The sequence below is a fragment of the Lutjanus erythropterus genome, chromosome 11 (assembly GCF_056507025.1).
Source record: "Lutjanus erythropterus isolate fLutEry1 chromosome 11, fLutEry1.hap2, whole genome shotgun sequence".
Lineage (NCBI taxonomy): Eukaryota > Metazoa > Chordata > Actinopteri > Lutjaniformes > Lutjanidae > Lutjanus > Lutjanus erythropterus.
In genome coordinates this window covers 5,630,347-5,653,596 of record NC_139327.1, presented here as the reverse complement: position 1 = coordinate 5,653,596, position 23,250 = coordinate 5,630,347, and the positions used below count along the sequence as shown (strand labels likewise).

The following is a 23,250-nucleotide window of genomic DNA, read 5'->3' as shown; positions in this document are numbered from 1 at the left end:
TTTATATTTGATAACTTCTATTGTTATAACAATAAGTTATGGTCACTTACTGCATTATGTCTGTATAACAGGCTGTTGCTATGTACAACAGACTGTTGTTATGAAGACCATGTCATTGCTATGGACACAGTTCTCATCATAGACTCTGGAGGAACAATAAAATCATTGTTAAATCACTAAAATCTTTTTAAAATGAATATTTTGTGTCATAAAAATGTACGCCAAATATAAATATATATATTTTTTGGGAAGTAACCGTGTAATAAGCAGGATAATGTACAGTGAGCAGGTTGTTATAGTCAAATAAACCCCTTGATGATTCAAGTCCTGCATCATTCTGTTTGGATTTATTTCACAATAATGACCTGCTCACTGTACATTAGCCTGCTTCTTACATGACTACTCACTTTTAAAAAATCATTTGAGACAAAATATTCATTTAAAAATGTTTTATTGCTCTTCCAGAGTCTATGATCAGAAGTGCGTCCATAGCAATTATCTGTTAAACAGAAATAACAGACCTTAGAATGCTGTAATTGCCTAAACAGAATCAAGAATTTAACAAAGCTGTGTAATAACACCGTATAACATGAAATGTTTCATGTTATAAAAAGATAGTAGTAGTACATTGTTTTGAAAAGTTTTCATGTTTTAATGTGAAACATTTCATGTTATAACAAGATAACTAGTATATTGTTATAATAAGAAAAGTGTTAGAACAGTTTTCACATTATAGTGATATACTAGTGATGTAATAAAACCAAAAATACAAATACAAAATCGTGATCTTAAAAAACATTTATTATATAATAGATCTGATGTGTGTGTGTGTGTGTGTGTGTGTGTGTGTGTGTGTGTGTGTGTGTGTGTGTGTGTGTGTGTGTGTGTGTGTGTTTTAATAGAAAATTTGTTTTTCCTTTTTTAGCCAGCCATGTGCTACGCATGGGCAAGAAACTGTGGCAATGAACACTTGAATATGGAATATCACAGTACAGTACAGAATTGAGTTTTGTTTTTTACTGCAATATCACGGTATTCAATATATTGTTACATCCCTATGTGATATTCATCTGTTTTTTTTTTCTGGCATGGCACCAATATGCTGTCATAGTTTTGCAATCTCAATATATTTCCTAGGGATTTCTTAAATTTATATTCTGCTGGAAGAGCTTCATACAGGCAGTGAAACTCATGTCCAGTAAAAGTCTCCTCTGCCAGCAGCCTTGGCGTTACTGCAGCACGTTGCTCTTTGCTCTGGGCAGATTCAGTCCTTCTTCCCACAGTTCTCCAGTCTTCAGAATCCAAAGGAAGGCTTCGAGATGCTCTGCAACTTTCACCAAAAACTCATGGACATTTGCAGACTTCTTCCTCCCCTTGCGCCCCTTGCTGTCCGTACTTACACTATGGTGACATGTCTGTGTTTCCTGAAGCCTGATTCATCCACAGTGTTGTAAGCACTTTTGTAGTCATTTTCTGTCTGGTTACTGTTCACAACATCTGGCATCTAAAAATTAGAAGTAAAGCAAAATCAACATAAATGATGTATCTAATTTGCTTCTCAAAGAAAGCTCAGATTTGCAGTTAAACCACACATATTTCACAAGCCTTTCCTTCCTCGCTACTGCAAAACAAAGTTTATATAATACATAAGCTCTGTCACTTTATTGCTCTACTGAAGAGGCAATCATCTTGGAATTACTGGGCTGTAATTGTGGACCTGAATAATATATTTGTTTTAGAGGCACCTCATCCTTTACGTAAATTAGCTCAACGATCAAGCAATGAATTATCCACATGTAGCACGCCTGATTAATGACACATACAATGATTAGCATCTTTGTGATTAAAGATAATAAATTCACAGGCTGGTAATTTCTTCATTTCATTTGTAAGAGCCACACAAAGTGATCTGTATAAATCACCACCTCATGTTTTCTAAAGACATGTAGGAGCATGCAGCATAACTTTTTGATTTATACTTGCTTGTTTCTCTGTGCGAGAATGAACACTGTGTGCCAACTGTTTACTGAGGACTGTGTCTGGAGTATGACAGTGTGGGTGCAGTGTGGGACAGTGCAGGCATTCCTTCACAGGTATTAACAAAATGTTGTCTGATTTCGACACTGTATGACACGTGCTAGGGTAGACTGGGGATGGTTGCAACAGGGGGCAGTTGCAACGAGTCTTATTTCTTCAATAAGGAATATGCTGGAGTGGGGGACTGCAACCTGCGGCTCCGGAGACATACGTGGCTCCTTAGCCCCTCTCTGGTGGCTCCCTGTGACCTTTGCAAAAAGTTTTTTTTTTTTTTAAACATTTTAATTTTCATTTATCATTGGTGTGAGTCTATGGAAAAAGTTGAAAAAAGCTTTTTAAAAAATTCAAGGCAACATACTGCAAAAGTTTTGAGCCCAACTCAAACTCTAATCTTCTGTTGAGATAATTAACTTTTTTTTTCTTTAGATAAACTGAAATCTTTGAGTTTAAGAAACCCCAAAAAATTGTATTTAGAAAATTTTAGAGTCAATTCACTCAAGTGAAAGTGTGTTCAGTGTGACCAAATTTAAATTTGAGTTGGGCTAAATGCACAAAAATCTGTTGCTGTATGCTGCCTTGAAATTTTGAGTCTTCTATTTGTTGTTTTTACAGTGTAAAGTGATTCTTACATTTGCCAACTGCAAAAATGCATAGCCTATACACAAAATTTAAAAAAAAGTGTTTTAATAATTTCAGCAACTAAAATGTGTGTCATAGCTTACATCTAAAAGTCTTCAGAGAAAAGAAAGACTTTAATAGATGCAGCTCCTGAAATGCCTAAAATGGCTCTTTAGATCATAAAGGTTGCAGACCCCTGGGCTTTGAGGGATGATGATCCACATTCTGCACACACTCAGTTAGACCCACCAGTCCCCACTGGTCCCCACCAAGGAGACAGGCAACACATTAACATGTGCTGCTGCATTTATTGGGAAAAAAATATGGGGATGTATGACCATTTTTATGAATTAACCAAAACTTTCAAAAATTGTTAACTTCTAAGTGACATGTTTAGCGTGTGTTTAGGTCAATGTGTCCAGTCAGCACAAGGTGTTCTGTCATGGCTGATAAGGTTGGGACAGTTGCAACACATTGTAGCACCTGTCCCCAAGCTAAGCAGCCATATCAAAGCAGACCACGCAATGGTATTTTTCATAAATTAATCATATTGGGGCACATAATAGGATAGTGCACCCAAAAACCAATGTTCATCTGTAACATCTGCACATTGACTCAAGTTAGACCTATGATCTACAGTCTCAATAACTGTATTAATTTAATTAATTTATAATATAATAATTAATTTACCAAATAATTTAATGGTACTATTTTTTTGAAACAAGGGATAGTTTCATAATATGATGCTAAAGTTGATTAGTGAAATTTAACCAATTAACCAACCATCCCCTGATGTGTTGCAACCGTCCTCTGATGTGTTGCAACTGTCCCCAGGGTTGGAGTCAGTTGCAAGATCTGTCCTTTTTCCATTCAAATAATCATTGTGAACAACATGTCATATATCATCATCCTTGAATATGATATGGGTAATTAGCAGACAGATTTGGTTGGTCTAGTCCAGAGAGAAATGCAAAAAGTGTTGCAACTGTCCCCAACTTCCCCTACAATTATTTCATAATGAGTGTAAACATTCAGGGGCTAAATCATATTGGTTTTGTGTAATAAGTTTGACATTTGTGTGTATGTGCATGATAATAACGTCTTATGTGAAATATTTCCAGTTTAGAAGAACATAATAAACACAAAGCTGAGACGATGAAGCTTCAGTTTCATTTGTGGGTTTAAAGAACAGAGGCGTTTCTCTGCTCTCCAAAAAAAAAAAACACACAGACTACTGTCCCCTCAGTAAAATGAGAAGATGCCCACAGTGTGGTACAGGGAGGTTTTCAGTGTCCCGCCTAACACAAAGAGAAGTGCAGTCTTTAGGGATAATGAGGGGTCATTTCTTAAAACCCTGTCCTAGATTATTTACCATCTGAGCTCAAACATACTCTGTTGAAAAGCCAAATTATGCTTACTGCCACATAAAACATTCCCTAATATGTCTTAAATCACTTCTTACCAGTCAAAAACAATGACAGAGTTGGAGGACAGTATACTTTATGCTCTTCGTTCACTCCCCTCCAATGTTGCGGCCATCATACATAATATCTCCTTTATTCTTCCCCATGTGACCCACATTTTCTGCTGCTTATCATTGTGTACTGCTGAACAACATCAAAATCCTACCTCAAAAACATGGGAACCGTTTGCCTGAGAAAAGCCGCTGTCAGTGATTTCACTTGGAGCGACGCCTGTGATCAGAGAGAGGAGTTCAGATAATACCTAGCATGGTAATAAACAGTGATAAAGACTTTCGTTTAAAGTTTGTGTGTGTTTATGTACATGTCCTCATCAGTCTTACTTGTTTGACCATCCGGCACGTATCCTGCGTTCATCTGACCCTGTCTCTTTCCAGGCGTATTGACACCACTGACCTCGCTCTGCGTCCTCACTCTCCTGCTACACACAAACATGAACGACAACAGAGAATTTTACTTTGTGTAGAAACAGGCAGAAGCAAGTGCTGTTGTAGAGGTAAAAAGTCAGGTAGTAATAAAATACTCATTTCTTACCTCATTTCATCTTGGTAGCTACGTTCTGGAGAGGATTGCAAGATTAGACAAATCAGTTAATGTGATGTAAATATACACTTCCACTGGATAATTACTGCAGTGATTAATATGTTTCAGCTGGAAACAAGTTATTGAACTGATGCAGTGAGCAGCTTCTCATTTCTGAAACAACCATGTCAGAAGACATATCCTGTGGTCGAGGAAAAGATGTTACTCTGTTTCAGAAGGCTCAAATTATTGTTCTGCATCAAGCAAAGAAAACAACTAAGGAGACTGATGAAACTACTAAAACTGTGTTAAGAACTGTCCAACACATTATTAAAACCTGGAAGGATAGTGGAGAACCATCAACTTCAAGGAAGAAATGTGGTCAGAAAAAAATCTTGAATGATGGTGATCAGAGATCACTTAAATGTTTGGTGAAATCAAATAATAAAAAATCAATAGTAGAACTCACGGCTGTGTTTAATAGTGAAAGTAAGAACATTTCCACACACAGTGTGAAGAGAAGTCAAGGGATTGGAACTAAACATCTGTGTCGCCTTAAGAAAACCACTTATCAGTGAGGATAGTCAGAAAAAAGGTGTCAGTTTGCTACAGAGCATAAAGATTGGACTGTGGATCAATGGAAAAACTCTGAGTCCAGAGTTACCCTGTTCCAGAGTGATGGGGGCATCAGGGTAAGAAGAGAGGCAGATGAAGTGATGCTCCCATCATGCCTAGTGTCTACTGTACAAGCCTGTGGGGGCAGTGTTATGATCTGAGGTTGCTTCAGTTGTTCAGGTCGAGGTTCAGAAACGTTATGAGGTCAGTTCACTATGAATATACTGAATGAACAGGTTTTCTTCTTCCCTGATGACACGGACAGATTCCAAGATGACAATGTCAGGATTCATGGGGCTCAGATTGTGAAAGAGATGTTCAGGGAGCATGAGACATCATTTTCACACATGGATTGTCCACCACAGAGTCCAGACCTGAACCCCACTGAGAATCTTTGAGATGTGCTGGAGAAGACTTTACACTTTACACACAAAAATCAATGCAACTCTGGACAGAAATAAATGTTGTGACACCGCATAAGCTTATTGAAATGATGCCCTGGTGAATGTGTGCCGTAATCAAAGCTAAAGGCGGTCCAATGAAATATTAGAGTGTGTGATTTTGGTTTTTTTGGTCAGGCAGTGTATGTTGAGAACTGTATCTCAGTGGTTTGATTTCAGTACTTTAAAATAGAGTGAGAATAAACTATAAATTAATCTTTAAAGCATCATGTAACTATTTCACTTTAAAGTCCACCTTCTGTCATGTTTTAAACAATATATAATGTTCTGCAGGAAGTAATATATTGTGTCTGATATGTTTTTTTGCAAAATAAGTTCAAACACCTTCACCCTCACCACACACCCGAGCCCCACCTCTACCACCAAGTAGCTTCACTGGCTTCTCCTCTGTTTGCTCACTAATCATGGTAGCAATTGCTTTGAAACAGCAGTGAGAAAGGGCAGTCTCAAAAAAACAGATTCAGTCAGACTGGGTATATGATGTCATAAACCTAAGGAACCAATCCCGTTAATCGAAGGGGTGGTGCTATACTTATGATTAGCAGCTATGCCCAGCCTACAGCCCTTCAGACATTTGTGGTTCTGGACACACAGTAGCACAGAATAAGTTGTGTTTGCCTGATATAACGAGAGCCTTACGTTTTTCCTTCCTGTGTTTGTAGCAGTAGATGATTCCGATGATGAGCAAAACCAGCAGAGCAAAACCTCCAATGGAGCAGACCACAGCTATCAGCACGGTCCAGTCAGGAGGCTTGGGGACTGATGTAGGAAGGAAGAACAGAATTAAGAGAGCTTATTATTGTAAGATTAAACTGTTAAATTAAAAACACTGAAAACAGGAAGAAAGAAACACAATATTCACCTTAGAATTATGAAAGCACTGCAAGTGCACACAAAGCACTGAAAAGCCTGTGCCACACATACATTTATATTTCTATTTTCTCTAATACATTTATTTAAATGTGGATTTGTGGTGAAGGATCATTACACCGTCATTACAGTCTGAATAGAGGATGCTAATGAGAGAGAAAAACACATTTATTCTGACATATCTCACAGGGGCCATACTGCGGTTTGCGCCTTGCGGTTGCAGAAACTGCTGGTGCTTCTTATCCAAAGCTTCCTCTCATCCACCACACAAACCCTTATCATTAACATACTGCATGTCTCCCATCCACACTGTGTACAAATAAAACATGTTTCATACACATTCAAATTTGTTTTCTCTCTCTCCTCTAAAATGCAGATTGCTGCAGGACTCTCATGTTATGCGTGTGTGCAGGTCCCGGTTGAAACCCTACACTCAGTGTTGCTGCTGTTAATGTAATTCTATACAGCATGTGTTAAATGGGTTTTTTATTCAATTAAGACCTGGTTTTATCAGATTATTCAGCCATTACACAGGTCATATGTTAATATCAGAGGGTCTATACATGGACTGTACATTACATGTACATTAACACAACTGAGAGGTATCAAAGATCATCCTTCTGTAGATCAGGCAAACAACAGAAATGTGTTGTCAGTATTCAGAGAATAATATTCAGGGTTGGGAGGGTTACTTTACAGTTACTAATTACCTGTTTAAAATGTAATGTAATGTAATCCAAGTATCACAATATTAAAGTATAGTATATAACTTGATTACTTTCCGTTACTTTTGGATTACCTCAATATAAAATATGGTGAAATTGTTTAGCCTAATATGGTGTTTATAGGGTTGTAACTAAAAATTATTTTCATAATCGATTAATTGGTTGATTATTTTCTCAATTAACTGATTAGTTGTCCATAAAATGTCCAAAAAATGGTAAAAAATTGTTGATCAGTTTTCCCCAAGATGACGTCCTTAAATGTTTTGTTTTGTCCACAGCTCAAAAATATTCAGTTTAGTGTCAGAGAGGAGTAAAGAAAGCAGAAAATATTCACATTTAAGAAGCTGAAATCAGAGAATTTTGACTTTTTTTTAATAAACAATTAATTTCATTATCAAAAAGTTTGTTGACCATTTTCTCCATTAATCAATTAGTTGTTTGGTCCATGAGATGTCAGAAAATGGTAAAAGATGACATCCTGAAATGTTTTGTTTTGACTGCAACTCAAAACTGTTCAGTTTACTGTCAGAGAGGAGTAAAGAAAGCAGAAAATATTCACATTTAAGAAGCTGAAATCAGAGAATTTTGTGGGGTTTTTAATAAATAAAAAAAATGACTCACAATCATTAATCAATTATCAAAACACATATTAATTTAATAGTAGATTAACAATAGATGAATCATTGCAGCTAAGTGTTTTATGTTTGTTGTTTCCACCCAGTGAAAACTTTTTTTTCACAAGAGGCCATGATAATGAATTGATGGTAAATTGACGGTTGACCTATTTAAACCAAAAGTATCGTTTTTCTGAACCTAAGCAAGTAGTTTTGAAGCATAAATCTAACCAAAGTGTGGCCAATTCATAATGTTAACCATGTGATGACAAGGATCGGGTACACTTATTGTTGGTGCTCTCCAAGGGTCATATATGTGGTTTTAGGATTCACTGGAAAACAACTTGTTCTGTCTTTTAGGTGTTGGAAATATCTCAACTGCCATGACATTTGGTACAGATATTCATGGTGCACAGAGGATGAAATCTTATCTCTTATCTGCTGACTTGTGAGCTAACACCATCAGCAGGTTCACATTTTTGGTGTGTTTCACTGCTTATTTTCCGTTTGTGTTTAAAATAAAAACCCTGGTCTAAGTCCAGCCTCAGAGAGCCCCTGTGGCAGGGGTCTGCAACCTTTATGATCAAAAGTGCCAATTATAGCCAAAAAACGAAAAGAAATCTGTCTGGAGCCACAACTATAGCATTCTCTCATTGCCTTGACGCTTACGGAGACTCAAAATGACTGGCCACTGTCAAAATTTAGTGGAAAAGGCACCGAGCCATAGATGCAGACTATGACGCACATTTCAGTTGACGAAATATTAAAACTTTTTTAAAAATTTGGTATATAAGCTTTATTTTTTTTTACAGTGGGCAAATGTAAGAATCACAGTAGACTGTTAAAAAAATATCACATTTGAGACAACTCAAATTTTTAAGGCAACATACTCAAACTCTTATGTTTTGAAATTTTTTGCTGACCTATAATCTTTAATTGACATCATTTAAAGCTTTTCCTTTAAATCAACTTAAATCTTTGAGTTTTAGAAACTAGTGGTGGAAAGAGTACTGAAAATCTGTACTCAAGTACAAGTACTGTTACACAACTAAAATAATACTTAATTACAAGCAAAAGTACTGATGTTAGAAAAATACTTATGTAAAAGTACAAACTATTAATTGCAAAAACTACTCAGAGTATTAATTACCTTTAACCGTTGATGTCACAGTCAGCTCTCCAAAGTAGAGTTGCATATTTTGTACATTTTCCTGAACCAAAACGCTTATAATTGATTAATCATTAATAATTTATAAGATACAAAACACATTTTTTCCCTAATTTTCAACAAATGGCTCCATCAGACAAAACAATCTCAAATGAGGTGCAAATTACCACCATGTCTATTGATTAAATATCCATGAATACATTTTGAATTGGTTAAATTCTTAACAGGAATTAAATGATTAATGAATAACATCCTTGCTCCAAATGTGTGCTGCCACTTTTATTTTGTTCTTCATCCACATGTCCTAGTTTTCATTGGTCCATTTGTGATCAGATCACCTGATTGGCTACTAAAATGCAGATCAAAGGTTTGGATATGAATTCAAATTATACTCAGTAATCAACTATGATTTTGAAAGTAACTAAGTAGATTCATACTTAAGTATGAGTAAAAGCACAGACTTCCCAAAAAACGACTTAATTACAGTAATTTAAGTGTTTGTAATTAGTTACTTCCACCTCAGTTAGAAATTCAAAAAAAATGTATTTCAAAATTTTCAACATCATTCATGTTCACTTGAATCACTTGAATTCTGAGGAGGGTTCTAAAACTCAAAGCTTCAATTACATCTAAAGAAGAAAAGCTAATTATCTCAACAAAAGATAAATAGTTGGTAAAACGTTTTCAAAACTTAAGAGTTTGAGTTGGACTAAAAACTCACTCCATTTTGTATTTTGTTGCCTTGAAATTTTGAGTTGTCTCAACTCTTTCATTCACCTACAACAATGACAAAACAAAAAGTAAAATGTTAAAGAAATATTGAATAATAATAATAATAAGAAGAAGAATAATAAGAATAAGAATAATAACGATTAAATAATAACAAATATATTACAATTATTAATTTCCATATTATTTTTTGCCAAAGTCACAGAGAGCTACTGCAGAGGGGCTGAAGAGCTTCACGTGGTCCTGGAACCACAGACTGCAGACCTCTGCCCTACAGCATCGCAACTAACTAAGCACCAAAACAAGACACACTGAGAGAAAAAAGTAGTGATCCCCTCACCAACCACCAAGAAGACAGAGCTGGACAGTGGGTTTGGTAGTTTCGACACATTGGCCAGACACTCCACCGTGGTGTCGCCGACTGCCTGGAACTTCAGGACACTGGTGGAGTTGAAGGTATCCCCATCAGGCACGTCGGTGGTGTTGTAGAGGCTGCTGTTCACAGCTTCACTGTTGCGGGTCCAGCTGATGGTGGGTGCAGGGAACCAGGCAGATGTCACACACTGGAACTCCACCTGCTGGTCCTGCTCCACCGTCACGTTCCCTCCCACGATGTTGACCGTACCACTCTCTGACAGGGAAAGATGGAGACAGAGGAGAGGTTATGTTGTGAATACAGCACGTTTTTAGGTTTGTGACCCAGTGTTCAGCTTAGTCACTGAGTAATGAAAGCATGCAGTGTCCTCATTATGTTACTGGCCTCAATGCTCCAAGCTAAAACTGGGAAATAATAGTAAATGGCTGAAAAATAGGACAAATTTCATATTGAAAGTTAAAAAAAAAATCTTAAATGATGTGAAGCTTAGACTAGCAGCAAGTCTAAAGATATTCTATATTTTTTGTACTGCCAGCAGTTCCTATAATCACCAACAATGAAGTGATCCGACTAACAAACTGTGTGCATCTGAAGCCTGACATACGTAGCTTATTCCTCACTGCCATAGAGCTCTAACCTCATACACCTCATGTTGTTTGTTACACAGAACCATCTAGGAGGTCGTCTTTAGAAACTGTTTGGAAAAAGGGCAGGCACTTTCAAAAATAGTTAAATCTGTGGTGTGGTAGTGGTAAATTGGTGAAATCTGATTGGCCGCCCCAAGCGCCATCTCATTATCCTCAAGCATGATTGGCTACCTGTCAGTAAAAGGCAGAACTATAGTTTGAACCAACTGTTTGATGAGTATTTTAAAATATGTATTGTTTTCTTTTTGTATGCAGCTTACTTTATTTTTTAATGTTTAATTTACTTTATGGATCCTTTCACAACACAGGGTTTTGTAATGAGATGTAGGTGGTAATCCCCTTTATGCTACTCAAAAAGACAAAAGCATACACAAGAAAACTATATACAGCAAATGGGTGAATAAATAATACACAAAAATAATAAATCCTAAAAATGTAATTATTTTCCTGGTGAAATGCTGAAAATTAATTTAGTGTCCCTATGAGGTTATTAGCCTCAGTGCTCCAATCTAACACTGAGAAATGATAATAAACAGCTAAGAGATAAGACAAAAATATTCTTGGATGTTGTAGTTAAAAAATTTTCCTGGTGGAAGAGATGTTCTTCCAACTTGCTTCTGCAAGAGTTTGATCCGATTGTTTGAAGTTAGCCTGTGTTAGGCATGATAATCAGATGGTTCATCCAATCATCACATTTCTCACAATCGTCTTATAATAAATAAATGATATTCTGATTTTGAGCCCACTGAAGTCTCATCTGTTTCCTCCTTTAATCTGCAGATTATGTCCTGAAGGAAAACTTTGTCAACATTTGTTTTATCAAATAAGATAGTTTTTCAAGCAGACAGTCTGACCAGTCCTGCTCATCATGACTTCTGCTGACATCATCAGAAAAAAAACACCACCTAGTGGAATGAAAAAGCAATTGGTTTTATTACTCCAGTACCAAACAGTTTCATTTACATTTGCAATACATCATTTGTATGATACAATACTTGTGTTTATCCATACAATATTGGCACACAAAATGTCACTATACTATTTAATTCTGTATCAATGTTTTTCTCCCACTGCAACCAAACAGCTGATGAATGAGCCTGTGATGAAACCACAAATACCACCGACATTAAGAAAATGAGAGTGCATTTTTACATTGTATAAATCAATACAACCTATCATAAGACTTAAAGCAACTTTTTATTACTGTTATATCTTCTCACTCTATTGTCAGCATCCCTGCCATCAGGTAAACCAATGAGACATTCTCAAAAGAAATAAATAAATTGTATTCCTTTAATGAGGGACTTTCTCTGGTTTGCTGTTGAACAGTGTCCCTCATTAGTGTCCCCACACAGAGGAGCAGTCAGTGTGCTCATCTGGCAGGTCTATTAAGTGGATTTAATAGCTTGGGCTGCAGGTTTTGCTATATGCATGTTTTGTAATCTTGGAAGTCCTGATCAGCACAATGAGATAGTGATCCAGCAGTTTAGTAATCAATATCCATTCACAGAGGCTGGGGCCCAGATGTTTCACAGCGAGATTAGCTTCAGGTTACAGTCACCTTTAGCTGTTGAAGGCATATAGAGTGATTTACTTTATACTGCTGTGTACGGCCTTTGTTTGAGGCTGGTTAATTGGAACACTGTATCACAGAGACAAGTGTTGATGGGAGTGTGCTCAGGTCTAATCCAGATGTTGACGCCAAAGCTACTGATGAATAGTTGTAAGCAGTTTCATGTGGGAACTATTGTCTATCTACCAAACAGCTGACAACTATGTCAGTGCACAGAACGAACCATGGATCTACTCATGGATTTGGGGTGAACTGTCCCTTTAAATAAACCTGACTGAGTTTTATAAAGTGTATATACATATTAACATATTACCATAATATCGTAGTATTGGACTGTACTGTAAAAAAAATAGTTGAGTCAACTTAAAATTTCAGGGCAAGAGACTGCAATAGGTTTTTGAGTTTGTGTGTTTTCTCAACTTTCTTGTTTTTACAGTGTAACTGTTTTTTTGTTTTTGCTTTCTCCAAAAGAGAAGTTTTTTTTTTTTTTTTTTTTTTTTAAAAACAGCTCCACCAGTGAAAATTGTCTCACAAGTGTCCTAAAACTCTATTTTTCTTTCTCAGAACTTTGATTGATCTTCCCTGCACTGAATATATAATGGACAGTACATCCACAGGCTTTATTAATTTATTTCTTATCAGTGACACATACTCTGAATGATTTCTGTCTGCCTTTGTAATATATATTTTAAAAGTTTTTTCTTATGTTATGCGTGTCTTTTTGTACACCTGTGTATTTGTTTGAATTCCAGTTCTGTGATATAGGTGGTTAAAGTTTTATTAGGGTGTCCACGCTCCAACAGAACTACTTCTCTCTTCATAGAAGCAACAGTTTTTCTCCCTGAGCAGGACGTTGTTATACTCTGAGCTGCAAGTTGCAAGAACAAAGCATCTCATCTAGAATCATGCTACCATGCAGTGGATGACAAGTGTGTATACAAGCTTTTCTCACTCATCTTTTTCTTTGTCATTAGGTGTTACTGCCTGAGGCTGCTGAAAAGACAAATGGAGCTCACTGCTGCCCTCCAGAGTATATGCCAGTCATTACACCTCCCTTATACTAAGTGAAGGCAGAAATATTGAGCTGATGTTAAACAAGATAAAGTGAAAACCTAGTATTTGGTTAGACTGTGTACAGTCAATGTGCAAAAATGTGTCCAAGTTGTTATAGGGGCAGTCAGTGGTAATGCCTGGAAATTAAACATTCGACTGCAATTTTCTGTAGTGCTTCCTGTAATACTTGCTGTTAAAATGTACTGATAGAGCAGATCTTTACTCAAACTATTAACTATCATCAGTCAGACAAAGTTATCATACTTTAGCAGTTAGTTTGTGTTTCTGTAATCATGATAAAACTTTATAAAATACACATATTTTTCATCTTGAATGAAACTAAAGCTCCCTGCGCTCTCTGGGGAAAATATCATGCCAAACTCCCTTGAAGAAATATATCATTTTAACAGTTCTATAAGTATCTGAAACAATATAATATTCTAGAGAAATAAGATTTAAAAAAAAGTGTCACATGTCTACAGTCTTCTTGACAATTCGGCATCAATATTATCAGGCTTGGGGAGTAACTGATTACATGTAATGAGATTACATAATATGGATACAAGAAAAGGTAACTGAATTACATTACAGTCACAGATCAAAAAAGATGTAATCAGATAACAGATACATTTGATAGAAATGGTGATTACTAGTAGGATTACAATTTTAAAATACAGAACAATATACTACCATGCACAGTGCACACACAGCTGCCAATTCATTCTCATGGCCTCCTACATAGTTCTCCTACAATGTCCATCTGTACTGCTGCCAGGGACATCACCGACCTGAAGCAAAAGATCACTGATGCCATTGCCACCAGTGATGAGGCTATGCTGCAGCACACATGGCAAGAAATCGAGTACTGTCTTGATGTGCTTTGTGCAACTAATGGTGCCCATATAGAGGTGTATTAAATCAGGCAAAAAACTTCAATATCTACTTTTCATTTTGTAATAATTTTCACAGATTTGTCTATTCATTTGCTTTTGTAATAAATTTGTTAAATTGTAAGGAGACTTTATGGACACCCTGCATCCACAGTGAGGTCAGAGAGCAACTACAAAGCAGCATGTGTCTCTTAAAATACCAAACACCAAACAGCTCACAGTCATACAGTTTAACTGCAGCTAGCTACATGTTAATGACCTCACCTTGTACGTGAAGCTCTACTGTCTTACTTCCAAACACTCCCAGCACAGCGCAGGTGATCTTCCCAGCATCGCTGCGGTTGACATTGTGCATGGAGAACTCCACACAGCTGATGCCGCTGGAGCAGAATCTGGCAGAATACATCGCTCCAGCTAGGGATATGGTACCGTCGGAACGGACAACGACAACCAGAAACCCTTCTCTAGACCAGGTCATCTGCTGCCATGCTCCCTGCACAGTGGCGTTGAAGGACACATTAGAGCCTTGTAGCACCGTTGAATTCAGAGGCTCCAGCTGGAAATGTTGTGACACCACTGAATATAAAAGACACATGTCAGACAGGAATGAGAGATGAGCCATAGAAGAAATCTTGTTATGATGGCACAGGCCTCTTTACGTTGACAGGTTGTGTAGTTGCCACTGTGCTATGTGCTACAAACATATAGCTGAATACATTTATTTTGATTCAGGTCTTACTTATCAGTCAAGTATCAGTCCTTACAAATGATCAAACCTTTTATTTATTTAGTAAGACCTTATTTGAAGGAGTATGCATAAGACTGTCATTACACTGTAATAACAATGTAATGAACATAACATGGCATCCTGTCTTCATGACTGTTGTAATTAAACTTCCTTTGGTCAATTGTGTCATTTTTAATGCAAAGTTGACATTGTTTGAGATGTCCTTATAATGGCAACTTGACATTAATTAGGCCAGTAATGTCTTTGTTATGACAACTTGACATTATCAGATTCAAACAAACTGTTTAGCTTTAAGTTTTAACATGACTTGGTTGGTTTTGACACTAGCCGTGTCAGTGTTTCATGAATGGTTTCTTTGACCTCAAGTAAAGTGGTACATTTTGGACTCATACAGATGTCATTACATTTTATCATGCTTTTGTAACAGTGCCATTAATAATTTCCTGGACTTTAACACAAGTGGCACCATTTTGATTTGTCATAAAGATGTCATTAAATGTTATAAGGACAGTGAGATGACTGTTTTAGCTGACAGAGCTACCTGATGGACAGACACCAGTTTGCTAGTTTACATGTTTCTAAAGTAGGCTACCCTATGTTTGCTGTTATCCATGGCTAAAGCTAGTTAGCTTGGTTAGCCATGGAACTAGCCTTCCTAATTAGCTGACTCAGCCCTGGGGTGCCAGGAGCCAAACCCACCCAGCAAGAAAAAAACGCTGTGGTACTGTGTTCACTGTTATCAGTCACTGTGTTCATGACTTAATGACAGTTATCATAAACATTCATACAGACATGACTGTGTTCAGATAACAGGTGTAATGACAGTCTTATGCACAGCTCTTTAAATAAAGAGTTACCATTTATTTTGTGTGATTTTATTTGAATTGAGAGAAGGAATAATGAAAGTGGATCATGTAAAGTTCATTCAATCGCTGGAATAATTGTTTGATTTTTTAGGGGAACAAAATATAAGAAATTTGAATATATTTAATACTATGGCTTCACTTTAGATTCAGCAAATTTGTGGTGAGAGCTGACATTTTATATACAATATAGATATATACCTGCACATAAGTACAGGCCTACAATTACTGCATTATTGAATTGCTAATTATTAATGTAACACTGGAAGTGTCAAAATTTTTAAACTAACTGCCTTTAGTGGTCATTTTGTTTGAGTTACAAATCTATAATCTTGCATGATAAAGAGAGATTATAGCATTTATTCAGTCAGGATATCTTTTAAAAGATCAAATCACACCAAAATGTACATTCTGTAATGTTTAATTATCTATTCATCAACATGCATGCCATTGCATACAGTAAACCATAATGACTGCATATTCACAGAAGTATTTTTGTGTAGGGAGAGATTCATTCAAATTTTAGAACATTTTTTTTAGAATTTTAGAATTTTAGAAATTGTAGAAACCAATGATTAAATGTATTTTATGAAAACATTTATTTTAACATTCTTAACAAAATCCCTCTGAGAACCATCACAGAAAATAATAAAAGCCGGCAGTAAAAGGATGGAAATGAGCTAATCTAAAACAGAAAGCATATAGAAGCATATAACATCATGTAATATGTATAATAATAGAATATTTCCAGCAGGTGTCAGTGGGTTTTGTTTTGCTCACATCTTCTCCAAGCCTGGCACTGCCTCTGTTTTGGTGGATGCAGCTGCAGTGGTTGCTTCTACTGCTATTTGTTATCATTGTCATTTTTGTGTGTTTTGTTTTAATTGTGCAAAAATAATAGAGGAAATATTGCTATTTCAAATAGAGCTGTAACACAAGAAATCTGTGATAAAACACAAAAAGCATTAGAACCATTCCTGGTGTCCCCATACTATATGTTCCTTAAATACTTTGATTATTTTACTGATTATAACAATTTATTCTAATTATTTGTATTTTAATATAGGCAAATTAATGGAACTCAGACCACTTGCAAAGTTTCTTTGACGGAGAAAGTGACAGTTATTAATCAGCTGTGCAAAAAAGTAACAATGTAAATGAGATAATTTTCTGCAACAGTAACAGTATAAATGTCAGTTAGGTACTACAGATTGTTGTGTGATAGGTGGCACACTGCTGCTGTTCACATCACTGCAAAAGTGAAGTGACGACAACATTAAATCATGCAATGGAATGCAACGTGAAAAAATAAAGTGGCCTGTGTGTTGTGGAGGCACATAAAGCTCTTTGTTCAAATCAGTGCTCGAGACATGTTTGAGTTTGCTCAAGGTACGCAAGTATCACAAAAGACATTAGGTTTTGTTTTGTTGGGTTTTGACAAGAGTGAAACTCAAACAGCACTTTAATCTGAACTGATCCTTCACATGTCGAGCTCTAAGGTTGAGGCAGAGTTCGTGAACGTCCCCTTGGATGTTGTCTTGCTATTGTTGCTTCATCCTCCGAGAGTAAGCAGAAGGAAAACTGTTTCTCAAACAGTCAAACGTGTCTGAAATGAGCAGGACTGTTGACATTCTGATGAAAATGACTGATTAGAAACTGATTAGATTCATGACAGTTTGGTTTGGTTCAGCTTTTTTTCTTCAAGGTAGCACAGAGGGTAATGATTAATAACTATTAAGAGGAACCTGTCAGACCTGCTGCAGGGTTTGGAAAGTATTACTCTAAAAGTATCTCCCTGAGTTGACAGTCACAGCTTTTTGGCCTCCCCAAAAAGTGGATAAAGGACGCTGCAGCCAGAGTTTAAACCAAAACCAAGAAAGCTGATCACATTACTCAGCTTCTTAAAACACCATTCTGGCTACCCGTCTCTTTTAGAATTGATTTTAAAGTTCTTTAACTTGTTTATAAAGTTTTGAATGACTTTACTCCTCCATACATCAGGGATCTTTCATTTTATGTTCTATTCAGATCACTGAGGTCCTCCACTGCTTTTCTTTTAAATGCTTCTTATGTGTCCCATAAGCGTACTGGCAAGAGTTCTGTCTGTTTTTATGGTCCTGAACTCGTTGCCTTTGGACATTAGATCAGCAAGCTCTCTCTGTATTTTTAAGAGGAAAGTAAAGACCTATCTTTTTAGTCTGGCTTTTAATTTTTAATTTGGGAGTGATGTTATAACCCTGGTATTTTAAGCTTCAATCATTTTTCTATTTCTCTGTGTTCCTTTTACTTAATTCTTAATTATTTAATTTTTATTCCTGCATTTTTATTGGATTTCATTTATTTGTGTTTTTTTTGCCAGCACAGCTGTGCGGTGATTTGTACTGCTGCCTCACAGCAAGAAGGTTCTGAGTTTGAATCCCCCAGCTGGCTGGGGAGTTTGTGGCTGAGGCAGGGCCTGTCTGTGAGGAGTTTACATGGTCTCCTTGTGTCTGTGTGGGTTCTCTCTGGGTTCTCTCGCTTCCTCCCACAGTCATACAGCATATTAGGTTAATTGGTAACTCTTAATTGCCCGTAGGTGTGAATGTGAGCGTGAGTGATTGTGTGCCTCTATGTGTCAGGTGTCCAAGGTGTACCCAGAGTCAGCTGGGATTGGCTCCACCCCCACATCAGGTTGTTGTTGTTGTTTTAATTTTCCTATGTGAAGCACTTTGGACTGCATGTGTGTATGAAAGGTTCAATAAAAAAAGATGAGTTGAGTTGAGCTGAACTGGCTTGATGCAAAGTCATGTAAAAATCATTCAAGTGTTGTGGACAAAATGTTCAACACTGCACTCTGGAAATCAAACATGGATTTTACATTTGTTGGTTCACTTGATTCATTTATATCATGCAATTTTTATGCAATTTATCAAAGGTGCAGTACTCACTCTGTGCAATAATCTGACTTGAGATGACAATAATGTGCAATAACACACCTGCAAAACTCATAGAGCAGTGTTATTTATTTACACTGTTACATATTGTAGTCTGGTACACATTATATTCCTTTCCATATATTCCATTATATTTATTTTTTTTCTAATTCTTCTATTTTTCCAAGATATATAACATACTATATGTATATACTCACATTTACTGCTACAGATTAAAGTACTATTTTACACTATTTTTGTTGTTATATATCGAAGTAGAATATTCTTATTTTTATACATTTTTTGTAGTTTCTTCATTTCTCTATGCTTATATGTTTTGTATTCTTGAATGGGAGAAACTGTGATGTGAGCAATTTGCCCTCCATGGATTAATAAAGTATTTCTGATTCTAATTTTGATTCTGATTCTGATCAGTAATGGATATAAAGGATTTAAACATATTTACTTTCTCCATAAAAGTCCTCATTAAAAGTTTAAACTAGTCCTTTAATCACACCATTTACCTCACAGGTCTTTTCTACTCCACAGAACAATTTTTGTCTTTTTTATGGGGGACAGAGGACCATTAGGGGGAGACAGCAGGACAGCAGTTTAAGCCAGATAGAGGTGTTACTTATTATCTAAAAGCCAGGACCGTGAAAATGAATTTGAGATCCAGCTCAGCACAGTAACAGACATTATGTTTTGGTTGGACTTAAGTATTCATAAGAAGAAATTACAAAGTACATTTGTTAATATCAGTACATGCTGTATTGTTTTCATGATGCATTTACAGAAGCTTGTAACTCTGAAACCAGTTAATGATGCACTGACCTGCTTGTAGAACCACTCTGTTACACAAAGTCTATAGAAACACCTATAAAAACTTCAACATAGAAATTCAGTCAAAAACATTTTCTGATGTAACTGTATTAAAATCACTGCATTAAATTAGATTGAAGCCAACTGTGAGGAGTTCTTTAAGTCTGTTAAAACTGAGATTTATTTCTGTCTTCAGAGGCAGTATATACATGAATTATGTGATATTTTTCACCCCAATGAAAACAATCCAACATTAAAATCTACCTGGAATTATTATTTTTCTAATTATAATAACATCTTGAGATTTAATTTAGTCTTCCTCCTGCTGTCATCATTACTGAGTTTGAATGAAAGAGGGAGAGTTTGCTTGTTCTTGTTACAGAGCGTCTGGATGATGTATTTCTACTTTTACATCCATCCCAGTTGAATGCGGGTACTGTGATTGGTTTTCTTCTGTGAGGAACACGGCGTGTGGCCAATCACATTTTAGAAAAGAAAAAACATCAACAGCTGACTTTAAAGCTCTGCTTAGACTAAAAGTAAAGAGTAACGAAAACCTTCCTAAAATATAGTGGAGTGAAAGTCTGAAGTGTACAAAAAACAAATACTCAAGTAAAGTACAGATACTGAAAAAATGTACTTCAGTACAATACTCCGTTACTGTCCACCACTGTGTACCACCAGTGATACTTGTACTGCAGTTTGAGCATCTAGGATATAAGGGATTTAAACTATTTCATCTCCCCTTAAAAGTCCCCATTAAAGTTGAAGCTGGTCCGTCTATCACACAATTTATCTCACAGGTCTTTTCAACTCCACTCATCTCTACCATAGACCCATTTTGTCTTTTTTTTGGGGGACAGGGGATCTTTAGGGGGAGATAGCAGCTCCACAGTAAATGCCACATCGAGGTGTTATTTATCATTTGAAAGCTGGGACCTTGAAAATGAATTTGAGATGCAGCTCAGCACTCTGTGCCAAGTTTCTCTTATCATAAATCTGTAACAAACATTGTGTTTTGGTCTGACTTCTATTCACATTTTGAATGTTAAGATCGTATAAGAACTTAGAACATTCTGACTTAAGTATATCATGGCCTGTCACATACTCCATCATGTCTCTGAAGTTGTTGCAGCAGTTTTTGGGTTGATACTATATTTATTCAGTGTTGGGACTAACGTGTTACAAAGTACAATTATAATATTTATATATAATATTTTTAGCATAAAGTGGATGTGTCTGTAAAGGGGAGATTTCTGGGTACAGAGCCAATTTTCATTTGAGGTCAGAGGTCAGTACCAGTTTTCCCCTCACCAAAATGCAGCTTTGTAGCAATGTAACTTTGGAGCGTTCTTTACCCCTCTTCCCCACAAGCTAGCATGACATGACATGACTACAGTTAAGGCTCTGCAAATGTGGAATTAAATATATACATTTGATTGTCACAGTCATTATGTTGGAAAAAGGAATACTTCAGAGATTTTGAACAAAAAAGTGCAGCAACCCAGAAAAAAAACTTACTCTCACTGTTTATTTTTCCTAAATTCAGTCCAGTTCAGCAGGCTTACACAGACCTTATCTAACTATTTGAAAAATGAATCCTGACCTGCAGTTGCACACAGTGATAAACAGATGCAGAGGAGGTTAGGCCACGATTTCCAGGAAACAGCCATGCTGGTAGTGTTATCCTGAAAGATGACACAGAGACAGCTGTGAGATTTTGCAGACAATTCACTGTTCAAATGTTCACAAAAGGCTCTCGTGCATCCGGTCTGTAAAGTGAAACAATATTGGTAAGATACATCATGGTCTGCATGACAGCTGGAAGAGGTCGATCACTCATCTGATGCTGGTGAGTAATATCAGTGAAACTGACAGTGAGACTCACAGTGGTTTGATCTACTACCTGCAGCCATGGGTCTCTTTTTACTGACAAAATATTTCATGTATTAATTACACAACTAATGACAAATCTAGTCAGTTATTCAGACCATCAGGGGAAAGTGAGAAATCTTGATTACTTTCCGTTACTTTTGGATTACCTCAATATAAAATATGATGAAACTGTTTAGTAATTAAATGTTTTTAGGGCTGCAGCTAGCAATTATTTTCATCATTAATTAATCAGTGATTATTTTATCAATTAATCGATTAGTTGTTTGGTCCGTGAAATGTCAGACAATGGTGAAAATTGTTGATCGAAGTCCAAGATGACGTCCTCAAATGTCTTGTTTTGTCCATGACTCAAAAATATTTAGTTAACTGTCAGAGAGGAGTAAAGAAACCAGAAAATATTCACATTTAAGAAGCTGGAAGAGAATGGAGAGAATTTTGACTTTTTTTTTTTAATTAAAAACAAAACAATGAATTGATTAATTAATCCTGTCACAATCTTGTCACATGAAAAATAGATCCAAACATGTGAAGAATACAGATATATGTATGTTTGGACTGATTTTATTTGATTGATTAACCTGCCAGCCACTTACTCCATTAATCAATTTGTTTTTTGGTCTATAAAATGTCAGAAAAATGGTGAAAAATGTTGATCAGCGTGTCCAAAAGTCCAAGATGACTTCCTCAAAATGTCTTGTTTTATCCACAACCGTAAAATATTCAGTCAGAGAGGAGTAAAGAAAAAAGAAAAGGCTAAAAGATTCAATTAGAGCAGCTGTGTGTGCACTGTGAATGATAGTATATCGTTCTTTATTTTAAAATTGTCATCCTACTAATAATCCCTATTTTTACTAAATGTATCTGTAATCTGATTACATATTCTTCACCTACTATCTACTAACTCTAATGGAAATCAGTTACCTTTTTTGGTATCCAGATTACGTAATCCTTTTACATGTAATCTGTTACCACCCAAGCCTGACTGTTACTCAGGGTGTTTATCCGTTGCTGGACGGGTTGCTTTTAAAAGAAAAATGGGGCATAAATTAAGAGTATCCCCACATCTCAAGGCACCATTACACCACTGGTTCCATCACTCATCAACACAAAATACACAAAAATTAGGAAAGCCCATATTAATCAATTTTTTACTTACTTTTGTTACTACCTTAACACTGTTTTAACGTGGTACATGGTGTCGTCACACATGAATAGCATTTCTACCTGTTGATATCAAACTCTCATAAACTGGATCAGATCTCTGCCTTCATCGTAACAAATTATTCCTCAGAAGTAACAGCATGTTCAGTTCAACAAACTCACTGTGTGGAGCTCCGGCTGTGGTGTGCTCACTGGATCCAAGCTTCATTTCCTGAAACGGCAGGTGAGCAGCAGGACTCCACCTGAGGCTGTGAAACTCTCACAGGGAGCAAGGTTCAGGTCTGAAGCCCAGCCCTTATCACCTCAGTGTACAGTCAGTCATAACGTCCCTAACAGCCACTCCACTGTGGGCGTGTGTGTGTGAGGCTGAGGTTTCCACCTGCTGGCACTGTGGACAGGTGAGGTATTCGTGTCTTATCGCAAGATTAATTCCATGCTACGTTGTTGGTGAGTCAGTCAGTTTGTTAGC

The 23,250-nt window shown here is 36.5% G+C and overlaps 1 protein-coding gene across 1 annotated transcript; it reads right to left on the bottom strand.

The window, feature by feature from the left end:
* Positions 1-958: 958 nt before the first annotated feature.
* igsf5a (immunoglobulin superfamily, member 5a) lies at positions 959-23,081 on the bottom strand. Its single transcript, XM_084730903.1, has 9 exons — positions 22,944-23,081; positions 21,331-21,412; positions 14,644-14,955; positions 10,181-10,471; positions 6,374-6,493; positions 4,671-4,695; positions 4,460-4,557; positions 4,285-4,349; positions 959-1,504 (listed from the first exon to the last, which is right to left on the bottom strand). Exons 2-9 carry the CDS (start codon positions 21,395-21,397, stop codon positions 1,397-1,399), a joined length of 1,086 nt encoding a protein of 361 aa, XP_084587029.1. The 5' UTR covers positions 21,398-21,412; positions 22,944-23,081; the 3' UTR covers positions 959-1,396.
* Positions 23,082-23,250: the final 169 nt, after the last annotated feature.

What these genes read in the sequence shown, in the direction of transcription:
- igsf5a (XM_084730903.1), bottom strand. Translation starts at nt 21,397, where the DNA reads ATGGCTGTTTCCTGGAAATCGTGGCCTAACCTCCTCTGCATCTGTTTA. An exon ending in CAAACACAGGAAGGAAAAAC is followed by an intron (nt 4,696 to 6,373) that starts GTAAGGCTCTCG and finishes AATCCTCTCCAG; the next exon opens with AACGTAGCTACCAAGATGAA. An exon ending in AGCTACCAAGATGAAATGAG is followed by an intron (nt 4,558 to 4,670) that starts GTAAGAAATGAG and finishes GTTTGTGTGTAG; the next exon opens with CAGGAGAGTGAGGACGCAGA.